This window comes from Coloeus monedula (assembly GCF_965178545.1).
Source record: "Coloeus monedula genome assembly, chromosome: 2".
Classification (NCBI taxonomy): Eukaryota; Metazoa; Chordata; class Aves; order Passeriformes; family Corvidae; genus Coloeus; species Coloeus monedula.
Window position 1 is genome coordinate 46,310,727 of NC_138782.1, and position 13,661 is coordinate 46,324,387.

The window sequence follows — 13,661 nt, forward strand, 5'->3', positions numbered from 1 at the left end:
TTAATTTAATTCCACACCATTTTCTTTAGGTTATTGTTTTTCTTTTATTATGACTTTAACAGATTCACAAGTTACAAAATATCAATGCCACTTACAGCAGTTTATACAAATCCACACCTGTTTGAATTGTGACAGGCACATGAACATGATGTTTGATGACCCAAATGAAAAGCCAGATTCCCTCACTCATTAAAACCAACATCAACACAAGCCCACTGCTCCATGGATGCAGTAGAGACAAAATCAGTAGGCTCAGTGTGCCATAAATAGATTGATGAGGGCTCAGTGACAGAGGCATAACAGAGCATGTGGCAGAATTACATTCTACATTTCATCCTCTGATGAGGGTAAGCTGTGCTACACCAGCTCACAACAGAAGCATGAACAGGGCTCTCCTTTTCAGCCTTATGTTAATGCTCGGGAATTTGGGAAACTACAATTCAGCTTCTTGCAAAAAATCCTCAAGCATCACAATAATCAGTCTAGAGTTCCAGATCTAACCCTCCTCTTGCAAAGACACACACACACAAAGATAAGGCTCATCTGTATTTATTCTGCTTTCTTCTGCTGTTAAAAAAAAAAAAAAAAAAAGAAATATACCTGTGTTCACAGAAAAAAAAGCCATCTCTTCTCCCTCTCCTCCAAAATACCCATCACCACAGAGAGCTCTCATTTATAATACACTTGAAAGTATTTCTCAGATTAGGATGCTACCTTTGCCCAATTTAAACAGATGACAGAGATTATATTACTTTGCTATACTTCACTAGGTTCTGATATCAAAAACAGTTCAGTACCGAAATAACACCAATAGGCCTTTCTCTCTTGGACATAACATGTTACACAAGTTCTAACTCTCACTGTCCCTGTCCCTTAAAATAAAAGAAGGGCTATTTCACTGGTTTTCCATCAATTTAAGTTGGGAGCAATGAGCGAAGTTACCCTTTAAAAATATTTTGTATTACTTTTTTTTGTGAATTGCTAGCAAAAGGCCCAAACACCGAAAAGCAAGTGAGCAGAAACAATAGGATGCTTTGCAAAATCTGACAGTCCAAAAGGCATCCAAAGAGCAGGAGAACGAAACCCAGCCACTGAAGTGAAAACTGCATTGAACTAGCACTGTGAAAACAGGGAGAAATTAAGAAGTTTCAGTGTAACAGTTATGCAGAATGTTTCACTGGTGATACCTTTTGTTTGCTCAGGCAGTCACAAGGCATTCATTACCATGATACAAACTGCAAAAGCTTTATTTTGAAAGCACTACAAGAATAGAATACCTAATTATTCCAGTTAAGGACACTTTTTGAGGGATTAATACAAGGTTCCTTAGCCGTAACATGATTTTCTCACAACTAAGAAAGTGTGCACCAAAGGGGAAGAAGTTTGCACAGCTTAGAAGTTGATGCTGACAGCTTTCCAAACCAGCCTTGACACAATACTTGGCTTATTTTATTTTCACAGACATATACTGCACAAGACAGCCAACACTGTTCAATCCAAACATAAGAGCATTTGTATAAACTTTCCCCATCAACATTAGAATTGCCAACCAAATCCTTGTGATTTCTGCAAAAAAGATAGTTCTTCTTGCTTATTGCTGTATTACAGGAAATTATGCTAGTTCTTGCGGGAGACAATGAATATTTCAAAGTTCACGTCTCTTACAAAAAGCCTCAGTCTCTTCACCAGGTTCTGCTTCTGTACAGCAAAACTAGCATTTCATTTCTTCCAAATGAAACAGTCCCTTCAGACCCTCTCCCTGCCCTGCATGTCTCAAGAGCATTTATGCCTCTTCACCATGGTTCCTACCAGCAGACAACGGCCCATAACACATTTGTGACAGCACCTCAAGCAACAGCGCACACTTCGCACTGGACGTGACCTCAGTTAGATCCATAAGAAAACACGGAAGAGGAACAAAAAGAGAAAGGGAAGCAACTTGTTCTCACTTCTCTTGAAGGGAACAAATGGTTCAGACAGCTATAATTTAGGCTGACAGGCCAGCTTATTAAACAGAAGAAGTCCCTTCATGCAAACACAAGATCCTATACTAAAAAACCATTTTTTATTTCAATCTGCCTCTGAAACTAATGAAGATAATCTCAAGGTTAAAGAAAATGAAAAGTCTGCATTGCTAGCACACAAATCACATTGTGCAAATCCACATAATTTCTCTGCAGTGCTGAGTCACATCTGGATGGTGGATGTGCCTCACTGAATACCACACCCTGGGAATGCTTCAAGCACTTCCCCTCCTACCAGAACACTGCCTTAAAAAAGAATTGCTACAGTGACATGATGAGAATTGATCTTTTCCTGCCATATGCTGTATATATGTAAGACTTTCACAAACAATTGGCCAAAACTTGTATTACTGTTATTTCCCAAGTCATAAATACTATACAAGCCCTTAGTACAGGATATGCTGCCCAAGGACATGTGACCTCCACCTTCTCACTTCCCTACACCTCATCCACCAAGTAAAGCACTGCATGCTTGCAGGCATTGATTCAAAGTCTTCAGCTTCTGGAATGCAGCAGTTAAGAGTTCTGCAACTTTCAGGGACTCAAAAAAACCCCCGTTTAGTTCACCTATTCAATGTACAACATTTTCAGTAAGTGCTGCCCCCCTGCTCACAGGAACAATTAGGTTCATTTCACACCACAGAGGTGGTACTTTCTGGATTCACACGCATCAATCTTGAGGCATTTCTCAGATCCTGTAGCTGCTTGGCTGGCTTTCCAACTCCTTCCTCAAATCTTTTTTCCACAACAGGAAGGACAGTTTCATACAGGAAAGAGGCGTTTTGCCTAATGAATGCCTTTTTCTCAGGGTCCTGTTCACACCGTAAACTGTAATCAACATGCTGGACAGCTACCAGGATGATTTCCACGAGACTCTCCAGAAGAACCATATGCAGCTCTGGAAAGTAAAGCTTTAACGCTTCCTCCAAGAAGGCCATCGTCTGCTTGGTGAAAGCTACTACAGTGTAACTAAGGTTGACCCAGCAGTCATCACCCGTGTATTGGTCAAAATTGCCCACCCCACAGCTCCTCATCTCCTCCCTGAGCTTCCCTAGTGCCTCTGGAGTCATCAGGTTCATCTTTCTCCACATCTCCTCAGAGTTGCGGTGCTTGGTGGCCTCGATGATGATATCCTTGTAGCTCTGTAAAGCACCTTTGATATCCTTCACCAGGAGGGCATGAATGATGAAGGTGAGATCCAGTCCAATCTCGCTCAGCTGCTTGCAGTGCTCTTTAGCTACCTGGGATAACAAAGAAAAGCAAAGGATGTTATTAGTGTGCAGGTACCCTTTACATCTTACACGTTTACCAAATTTATCGCTGTCAGAAAACTGAGAAGTGTTACTCTTACTTCACTTACTTCTCATGATTTAAGAACTTCATTAATGAGAAATTAATAACTGAAAGATAAACCTTGGCTGTCAAAAATACCCTGGACAAATACAATATAACTCACACATAAGCTTTTTTTTTCCCCCTCCCAATTAGCAGCTGAAAGAAAGCATAGCCTGAGAAAGTTAGTCTTGCAAAAAAATATGAAAATGTAGTTCAGGACAGCCTTGGAAAACAAAGAGAAAGTTTTGAAGTACTTATAATTCAGATGTAATTTATGTAAATTTTAGGATCTCCTACCAGTTAAAGGCAAATTAAGAATAAACCCATTTTGCTTTCTGATAAAGGCAGGGTTTTTCTTGACATGTATTATAATCTTTAGGCTTTCCTCTGTTAAACTGAATAAAACCAAACAAACCTCGAATGAATATTAACCTTTAAACGCAGGAAACCTCTCTGGAGACCCACACAAGAGTCAATAACTAAACTAGGGTTAGAAAAGAGAATTTAAAGCTTTGAAGCCTTTGTTTCAGCTATTGTGTCCCACCAACCCCCTCTTACCTTGACACACTCTGCCGCAGTTGACAAACTCTCTTTGCTATCAAATACTTGCTTACTGAAGGCATCTACAAACATCCTCATGGACGAGCGGGCCCAGACAACAAAGGCCGAGTAGCACCCGTTGTTGCCGGCGAAGTCCGTCTCAAACTCCCTGGCCGTCTCCAGGAGGCTGGTGAAGAAGACATGGCAGAGCTTGTGGATGTAGAGCAGCGTGGCGCCCTCGATGCGCAGCTGCCGGATGGCCGTCTGCACCGCGGCTGCCCGGTTCTTCAGGAACAGTTCGCACGCCTTGGTGGACTGGCCCAGGCGAATGAGCTGAGACACGGCTCGGCGGGTGGCCCGTGGCCCTCCTCGCAGCGAGCGGTCTGGGGACAGCTCGAACACCAGAACATCTGTAAGCTGCCGGACCCGCTCGTCCACCTTGGCCCGCAGTTCCTTCACGGGCTGGCTCACAGGCTTGTCCGCCAGGTACTCGTTGAGTTTATCCAAGAGGTCCACCGCCCCCTCGAAGTCCCGCTGAGCAATGCAGACGTCCAGGTCCTCAGGCAGCTCCTGGATCCACTCAAGCGAGAGGTCAACAACCTCGTCCTCAGCGGAGGGCTCATCCTCCTCCTCCTCGTCCTCATCCTCGTCGAAGGGGTTGGTGGATTCGGGGGGCGTTGGGGCGGGCCGGGGCAGGGCCTCCTGCTCCAGGCGCCGCTTCTCACTGAGGGCACGGTTGCGCTTGGTCTCCTCCAGCACCTCCAGCCACTCCTTCTTGATCTTGGCGTTCTCAGCCTGGAAGATGCGGCTCTCGGGGAACATGAGCAGCTTGAACATGTCCTTCATGGGCGGGTTGTCCTTGACGTTGACCACAGCCAGCCCGTCCAGGGGGTACAGGGCATCGTAGCGGTAGGCCCCGCGGCGGTTGGGCAGGGCGGTGGCCACGAGCAGGCAGTCGTTCATGAGGAAGGCATGAACCCGCTGGATCTGCGCCATGTGGTCGGCATCGTACTCCACCAGGTCGCCGTTGTAGACCAGGTACTTGCCAGGGCTCTCGGGCAGGAGGTCGCGGCAGCCCTCCACCTTCTCCAGGAGGGTGGTGAGAGTACGCTGCCGCCCCTCCTCGTTGGCCGCCGCCTCCTTGGCCGACAGAGGCAGGAAGGGGTCGGCGGCGGCGGCGCGGCGGGCACCCAGCGCGGGGTCGTCGCGGTCGGCCTGGAGGAGCAGGGCCTGGGTGACGGCCTCCATGATGCCCTTCTGTTCGGTGAGGATGTGGCTGAGCTGGTACATCTCGCTCTCCAGGTAGCTGATCTCCCGCGCCGTCTCGATGAACTGCCGGTAGTTTTGGTAGACGTTGCGCTTCAGGCTCTGCGCGGTCTCCTCGCTCAGCGCCTGGATGCGCTGCCGGTGCTCCTGCAGGTCCCGGTCCCCGTCCGACTGCTGCGACAGCTGCTTCACGTACTCCCCCGCCGCGAAGCCGCCCGATTCCAGCTGCCGCCGCAGCCGGCTTCCGCCGCCGCCTTCGCCCAGCGACAGCGCCATGGCCGCGCCGCCGCCGCCCGGTATCCGCCCCGCCGCCGCCGAGAACGCCGCGCCTGCGCCCCGCGGCTCGGTCGGCGGGAGCGGCTGCCCGCAGTGACGCGCGGGGACGCGGCGGGCGGGGCGGGAGCGGAGGGACGGAAAGGGAGGCGAAGGAAAGGGAAGGGAAGGGAAGGGGCGGAGGGGACTCTGCCGGCGCGCGCATTCCGGAAGGACGCGGCCGCAGCCCGGGCACTGCTGCTGCGCGTGCGCCGCGGCGCCAGCGGATGCCGGCTGCGGCACTGCCGCCCGACGGGAGCTGCGCTCGGGATGGAGGACGAGGATTTCTTGTTGGCGCTCAAGCTGCAGAAGGAGTGGGAAGAGCAGGACAAGGCAGCGGCGGTGGCAGCAGCAGCAGCAAAATGCCCTGATCTCTCGCCGCACCGCTCGTCCCTCCGCCCGCTGTCGGTTGTGGACGAGGCGTGGGAGCTGCTGGACCCCAGCCCCGACGTGCACGCCCTGTTCGTGCACTTCAACCAGACGCTCTTCTGGGGGAAGCTGGAGGCGGTCACTGTGTCCTGGAGCCCCCGCATGACCAGGTGCGGCACCGGCGGGGTATGGGGCGGAGCGCCGGCCCGGCTTCCGGGGTTGCCGGGGGCCGGGGGATGTGCGGGGGTGGTCGCCAGGGGCGGAGAGGCGGCGGGGAGGCTGGTCCCTGTGATTCGGGGCCCCGGCAGCGTGCGCGGTGTCGGGGCGGTGGGAAAGGGCTGGCACCCATGGAGCCGCAGCCCGCCTTGGTGTGTGGCTGCGAGTGTCGGGAGGCGGAGAAGAGCTGCCGCACTTGTCACTCTGTGCTGCTCCTCGCTGTGCCCCGCTAGCGCCGTGCTGGTGCCAAGGCTTCTCTTCCCGGCCGCTTGAATGTCCCGCATCTCTGGCATATCCCGTAGGGCGGGACATGAGGTGGTCGCTGTCCTTGTCTCCTTTGCTTTGCATCTGTCGTCCCTGGCAGCCACCTATGGCTTTCCCCGGCGTGCAGGCAAGCCGGAGGGATGTTAAGATGGAAGAAATTACTTGGTCTTAGACGATGTGTGTGGAAACTTCACGTACTCGTGTTCATGATAGTTCTACACGTACTCAGTCTTCATGATAGTTCTACCGCACGGCCGAAAGGCAAAGAACCAATAATAGTATATTACAAAAACCTAGAACAGACTAGGAAGAGGAATATAGAAGAAATCTGAGGTTAAACAAAACCAGGAATCTTTGAAGTGCAGTCTGCAGTTCCGCAGCAGATGCAATTGCTGGCGGCTGGAGTCCTGCCCCCCTCTTATCCTCTGCTGTTGTAGTATTCTTTAGACATTTGGAAATAGTTGAATATTACACTGGTAGAGGACTGACTCAGTAACACACAAAAATAGTGGTGTTTGCTGGATTAGCACACAGAAGTGAAGGTATATGAAGGTTTGGTATGAGTCTAAAGTTGAGGGAGGGTGGGAAGTGAAATTGAAGCAATCAGCAATTAAGTCAGTGTTTGCTGCTGTGACTCGCCAGCATCCATATAGTGTTATTTCACTCCATCACGAGTTCTAAAGGAAACATTCTTCTGCCTTCAAAACAGGCTTTTCTACTCTAAGGAACTTGTGGATTTTTTTCTTCTCAGCTTAATGGTGCTGAGTTTTTCAAGTAACTACTCAAAGTGATTTTTTTTCCTTATTCTGAGTGACCTAGCATGTGTTTACAGGGGATGGTATTTTAGCCTAAGTTCTCCATTTTCTTCATGTGCTACAGAAAGAACAGATTTTCACATTTTCTTTCTGCTTTTCCTTTCAGCTCTGCTGGTATCTGTTCATATCATGAAAGAAGTGGGTTGTGTTCCATTCGTCTCAGTGAGCCGCTTCTAAAGTTAAGGCCAAGGAAGGATCTTGTGGAGGTATTTGAACATGGCTTATGAATCTACACGTAAAGTGCATTGTGCCTGCCCCCTCCTCTGCTCCATACAAACATTCTGGATTTTGTAGTGGGATTCTTATGTGCAGTAACTTATGGATCATAAAATACTGTTATGCTAGTGTGGCTTGTGTTGCAGTATCATGGTAATCTTTAGTTTTATGTTTCTAAGTGGGCAACTCAAAATAGGAGGCTAAAGTCACTTGTTTATTTTATTGACTTTATAAAGAGAAAAAAACAGCCCAAGTTTTTAACTCCTAAATTATCCTTTAATATTCAAATAGGGACTGTAGTTTTGAAAGGGCCGACGGCGGAAAATAAGGATATAGGATATAACTTAACATGACTTTGTGTTGCTTCCTGGGCCTCTGCCAGAGCTGCTGCTTTCAGCTGGCTGAACATTCAGGTTTGCCTAAGGACAGAAATGCTGTAGAGTTTCAACTTGTTCAAAAGTGGCTCTTTTTTTGAGTGTAGGGGATGAGCTCTTTAAAGATGTGACTTAAGTTTGAAGATTATTTCTCCTTTTTGGAATGCTGCTTATTGAAGTGATATTCTCCAGCATGTTTTGGTGGTGTGGGAATAGTGCTAATTTGGTTTGATAGATCTAAGTATTATGTTTTTATTCACTGAATATGCCAATAATCAAAGGTAAGATCAGTACCATAATCAATGTAGAGGACTAAAATAGCTGCAGCTTAATTTTGAAATTGAAAACGCAATGCTTTTCAGTAAATATCTAATGGTTGCGTCATTTCAGACACTGTTGCACGAAATGATCCATGCCCTGCTCTTTGTTACTCATAACTACAAAGATCGTGAGTCTCATGGACCGGAGTTCTGCAAGCACATGCGTCGCATTAATCTCTTGACTGGAGCCAATGTCACAGTAAGAATAATCCTCTTCTCCTGATTTAACAGAGCTTTCTTCCCGATCTGGTGTTTTAGTTGCCCAGTGTGGTATGAGTGATCTTCTTGTTAGACACTCCACAGTTGGTACCAACACTAATTTGCATCCAAGTGTGTGCCAGTTCCATAGTTACTTTGTTGGGGACTGTGGTGGGAACAGGTTGAGGAAGATGTGGTGAGTTGTTAGTCATATAATTTTCAGCTATATTCTCTGTAAGAACTTTTCTTTAAGCTTTTGTGGTAAACTAGAAACAGCTTAATGGTAGCAGGGACAGAAGAGCTCCATGTGAAGAGCAGTCAAGATTTATGTCAATAGAGGGTAATGATACTTAGGTCAATATTTAAAAATAATGTGTCTAATAAGATCAGTTAAGGTAACAGCTGAAAGGAGAATACAACACTGGTATTGCTTGCAATGCATTCTAAACAGTTCATCTTCTAGGTGAAATTGTAGATAGATTTCCAAAGTTATTTTATTGCAGTTTAAACAAAATAACGAGGACATAGTCCTATGTATCCTATCTTTTTAAAGTTTTGTTTTAATGGTAGCTAAATGTTGACCAAATTTTATTCAGGTCCAGCTCTTTTAACTGCTAATATAAAAATCACAGCAGTAGTGAAAAGAATTGAATGGAAATAGATTTTTTTTTTAATATTATAGAGCTAGTGATATCAAATTTGTAACTTCCTGAATGACTGTTTGTTTTTTGTGTTTTTTTTTAACTTAGATCTATCACGATTTTTATGATGAGATTGATGTGTACCGCCAGCACTGGTGGCGATGCAATGGCCCCTGCCAGAACAGAGCGCCTTACTTTGGGTATGTGAAGCGCTCAATGAACAGAGCACCCAATCCACATGACTTCTGGTGGGATGAACATCAAAGGACATGTGGGGGCACGTTCACCAAAGTGAAGGAGCCAGAGAAATTCTCAGAGAAGTCCAAGCAGAAAACTCAGACAGCAAAACTTCCACACTTCAAGTCAACTAACAAAGGTATTTTATGGTTTGTTTTTTTTTCTTTGCCAGACTGATTTTTGTCCAAATGTTTTCTTGAACAAATATGGACGGAACACTATGTAAGCTTGGTTTACATGTTACTGTTACATAGCCAAAGAACAGGGCCTGTTTGTTTGTGCACTTCTAGGCACAAATCCCTCAACTGAATTGTCTACAAAAAGTTCCGTTTTATGCACTATTTTCAAACAGCAGATTTTTTTGTGTGAAGCACCTCAAATACTGAGCCATGTTTTTTTAATGAAAACGTCATTAACTTATTTTTTAATCTGATTTTTCAGGCAAGACACAAATGCATGGTATGCAAGACCTGATGCCTTTTAGTGGAACGGGATATCGGCTTGGAGGAGGAGACGGTGTCCTTTCAGAAAAAAACACAAATACCAGCAGCTCCATTGGAAACAGTGAAGCACACGGCTCACTGCATCATTCAGCAGTGAGGACAATACCAATCCCTAAAAATGAGATAAAATGGGAAAAATTACCCCGTAGTGGCATCTTTCCACTTCGTACCAATGGTGCCAGTGAAAAGACCAACTTAGCTGTAAAGCGTGAGTTTCCAAAACCCTCTGCTGCCTGTACAGAAGATGACGAGAACGACTGTGGATTGCCTGCTAGGATGGCTCGTGTTACTGAAGGAACATCAGGCCAAGGCTCACCAGTTGACAAGAGGGCTATGCCATCTTCTAACTGGTCACCAAAACAAATTTGTTTGGAGCAGACCCCAACAGCTCAGGGTGCATCTGAGAAAAAAAGCTTAGAATGTGTTAATACCCTGCAGCGATGGCCAAAAAAGGAAGACAAAACTGCCTTTGAAAAGTATTTCATCAAAAAGGGGGGTACTGATGTCACTACAACTACAAAAAACAGAGCTGAATTTACACAGTCCTCTGCAAGTCCTAGCAATCCTGTGAGGCAGGATAGAAAAGTCAGTTGTCCTGTCTGCGAGACTGAAGTTTTGGAATCTAAAATAAATGAACATCTTGATTCTTGTCTTGCATAAAACAGCAGAAATCTGTCTCAAAAAGACGAATCCGGGTTGGAAACGTTGCTTGAAAGGTAATTTGCTCAGGGTTTGCTTAGCTGTGGTTACACTCCTGTGTGCTTGTTCTGAAATGGAATTTAAAATGTAGCTGATCTCCGTATCCCCACACTAGTAAGTAAAAATTGCGTGGAATGCTGCTAGGAATACTGGTAAAGACTGCTCTTGGACATGTCATACAAGCTTTCATGATTTCCCATTTAAACTTCCAGTGCTGTACAGGACAAATTAGGATTAAAGTGACATTACCTGACAGTCTTCAATTTGCTTCTTCTGGAAGCCAGCCAGCTTGGTGGTTAGCAGGCCAGTCAGTTGAGTACTAAAGCCACTGTGCCATGAAAAGTTTTGAGTGCCAGGCACATGTGTTTTCTATATGAGCTTCCTGAAATGTTCTCCTGCTGCGCTAAGGTATTTAACGGGTTAAACATTAAACGGTTTGATTCCTTACAATCAGTAAAACTGATTGTAAATATGTTTGCTTAAATATAAAAATTGTTTTATATAAATAGTTTTTAAACAAAATCGTTTTATGTCTTGTTAGCGTAGTTTCAAATGGCTGTATCAGCCTGGTTCGTACATGTTTACTGTGTTACTGCTGCTCTCTTAACTCCTTTTAAATGCTTCATATTTTTAAAAATATTGACACTACAGAAGATTAATGTAAATTACTTTGTTCTTGCATACTTTAAATAAATTGTTACTGAAGTTTAAATTTCCACTAAGCCTGGCCATTCTGTATTACTTACCAGTGGGTTTACCTGTATATTTAATAACAGTCTTGTTTATTAGAGCCTTTCTGTATTAACACTTTTCCTTCTTAAATTTCCCTGTAAAACGGGTGCTGGTGAATACAGATTGCATCAACTTCTGCTTTCACCATCCTGTTTTTAAAATGGTTTCATTATTGTTGCACTTCTGTGAAAAATTTTACAAATACTGATAGTAAAACTTGCTTTCCCATGTTAATTTTCCATACTTCCTTCTTAAAGCTGCAACATCTATCAGTGTTTCCAGTGATACTTGACATTTTCAAGGGCAGGACTACCAAGAAATATTTGTATTATCTTATGTTTTTAAGATGAGGATGAGAATTGCGCCACAAAGGATCTCTCACATCATGAAGCACTTGTGAGAGGTATTTCCTTTACAATTGTTCTCTGCAGTTTCCTCATTTGTCTTTCCTACTGTGACAGATGGGAGTAAAGGAGAAGGACTGTGGGTATTGTTAAATGTGGGGATTTTTTTCCTAATGTCTTCTTTTACTTCTAAACTGTTCATCTGAAGGCCAAACAGAAAACAAATGAGGAATTTGGTGTAGCCTGTGGAGGGAGGGGGAACTTAAGCTGTAGGCAAGTCTGTCCCTCATATACACGTCCTAAAATAGATCTTTGTCCAAACAATTGAGCAATTCTGGATTAGCTATGGAAAAAGAGCACCTCTGTCATATGTGTTTTTACAAGGAAGTATTCTAATACCAGGATCTCTTTTATCCAGAGAGGAAGGCTTTGCAGTTGCTACTTATTGCAGCCTGTTATTAATGGGTCATGGCCACCTTCATTCTGGGTATGTTACTATGAATGCTGTTTCTGTAAAATGTTGTGCTTGAATACAGTGTCCTACCCACAAGGATAACAATGACTGCCAGTATAAAATACGCTGCTCAATTTGGGTCAAAGGTGAGAAATTTCATCTCCTCTATCAGTTGTCTGTGTCCTTGAGTGAGTTTAAATACTGCCTAGAACAACACAAGCTGTCAGTGAGCCTTGAACAAACACGCTTCATTGAAGTACAGCGTCAGTTGCCTGAATGGAAATCTGAGAAACAAGTTAATAGACTCGATTTCTGAGGCAAAGCAGCTATGAAAGAGGGTCGAGCGTGTGCGTGCATTTTGTAAACAGAAGGTTCTGCAAACTAAAGGAAAAAGCCATCTCATTTTGTGGTGACCTACTAGAATTGCTCTGAACGATTCAGACTCTGAATGATTAAAACTACGTAAGTGGGGTTACTTGGCTCTTTCATTATTATAATAAGAGACTGCTCTTCAGATGCCTTGAAACTGGTCATCAGGCTAGAAATCTTTAAGGTTGAATGTTAGCAAGTATTTTTTATGTTATGGAAATGTTATCTAGGAAGTTTTCATAATACTTGAGTTCTGATGAAGCAGTGGGAAGAATTTTTCTCAGGACTACTAAAATATATTCATATATTGCAAGAAGAGATGCAATAGAAATAGTCTGCTTTATAAGGTATTTTAAAAGCAATAATGTGCATTCATCTCTCCTTCAGCATCTCCAGTAGTCCAACGACTCTTTGTTTTCACCTGGCATATCTGGGTCACATGGGAGAAGTGTATTCTCACAGCAAGTTCAACCCTAATGCCTGGGCATAAGCTGATGTGGAGGCTATTTATGTCTGGGTGGAAGCAGCCCCCTCAGGCAGGGCAGGCCCTGCTGCTCAGAGTGTGGCATCAGGAACCTGTTACCTGAGCGCCCTTTCTAGGAGCATTTTCCAAGAGAACCACCAGAGAAATATTGTTCATTTGGAACAGGCTGTGCTACCTGCCTCTGGACCAGTGCAATGAAGGGCACCGGGTAATAATCTAGTACCAAACCAAAGGCTAGAGAGGGCTTAGTCATGACTGGACAAGGAGTGAATTCCGGAGGTGCAAAGTAGCTATTCAAACTTCCAACTTCCCTTGGTGCAGCAGGAGGATGTGCAGTAGACTAAATGGCTTGTGAGGGCTTTCTTCCTCGTGTGTTCTTCTGGTGCCCCTCAATTCTCTTGCATTTTCCATGCACACAGCATCTCTTCAAGTAAAGCAAGATACACTTTACTGAAGGGTAACAACCAGAAGGAATCAACAGGAAGTTTCTGAGGAAAAAGCCAGATGGACATCTCTTCTAAGTGGTTGGAGCAATTCAAGGTGATGGTGGGATGATGCAGACTACTCTGGCTGGAGAATGTTAAGAAACTGCCACCACAGCAGTTTGCTCCACCACTGCTGGGTCTGGTCATCCTAGAGCACCATGTCTGTGCCTTTTGTCACCTTAAATTGAAAGGCCACTAAAAAGTTGGAGCAGGGGTCCTCATGAGGTGACACCTGACCTACATCCCCCTACGAGCATGATTGTTGCTGCCTGACATGGTGAAGGCAGCCGTGAAACCGCTGGTCTCCAGCAGCTGCTCCTTTAACAGATAGCCAGCATTCAGCAATTCTACACTCCAAATTGTATACCCAAGTTCTTACTTGCATCTGCATTACTACAGCTGTCTTGAGGTCTTGGGCTTAAAGAAACTATTTTTAAAAATAGGAATATAAAGACTCTGCATAA

At 45.0% G+C, this 13,661-nt stretch overlaps 2 protein-coding genes across 2 annotated transcripts; one reads left to right on the plus strand and one right to left on the minus strand.

The window, feature by feature from the left end:
- Positions 1-533: 533 nt before the first annotated feature.
- EXOC8 (exocyst complex component 8) lies at positions 534-5,530 on the minus strand. The gene is made up of 2 exons (XM_082302381.1): positions 3,918-5,530; positions 534-3,265 (listed from the first exon to the last, which is right to left on the minus strand). Exons 1-2 carry the CDS (start codon positions 5,439-5,441, stop codon positions 2,657-2,659), a joined length of 2,133 nt encoding a protein of 710 aa, XP_082158507.1. The 5' UTR covers positions 5,442-5,530; the 3' UTR covers positions 534-2,656.
- Positions 5,531-5,703: 173 nt separating this feature from the next.
- Positions 5,704-11,003, plus strand: SPRTN (SprT-like N-terminal domain). Its single transcript, XM_082277047.1, has 5 exons — positions 5,704-6,016; positions 7,248-7,347; positions 8,122-8,250; positions 8,999-9,266; positions 9,569-11,003. Exons 1-5 carry the CDS (start codon positions 5,748-5,750, stop codon positions 10,288-10,290), a joined length of 1,488 nt encoding a protein of 495 aa, XP_082133173.1. The 5' UTR covers positions 5,704-5,747; the 3' UTR covers positions 10,291-11,003.
- Positions 11,004-13,661: the final 2,658 nt, after the last annotated feature.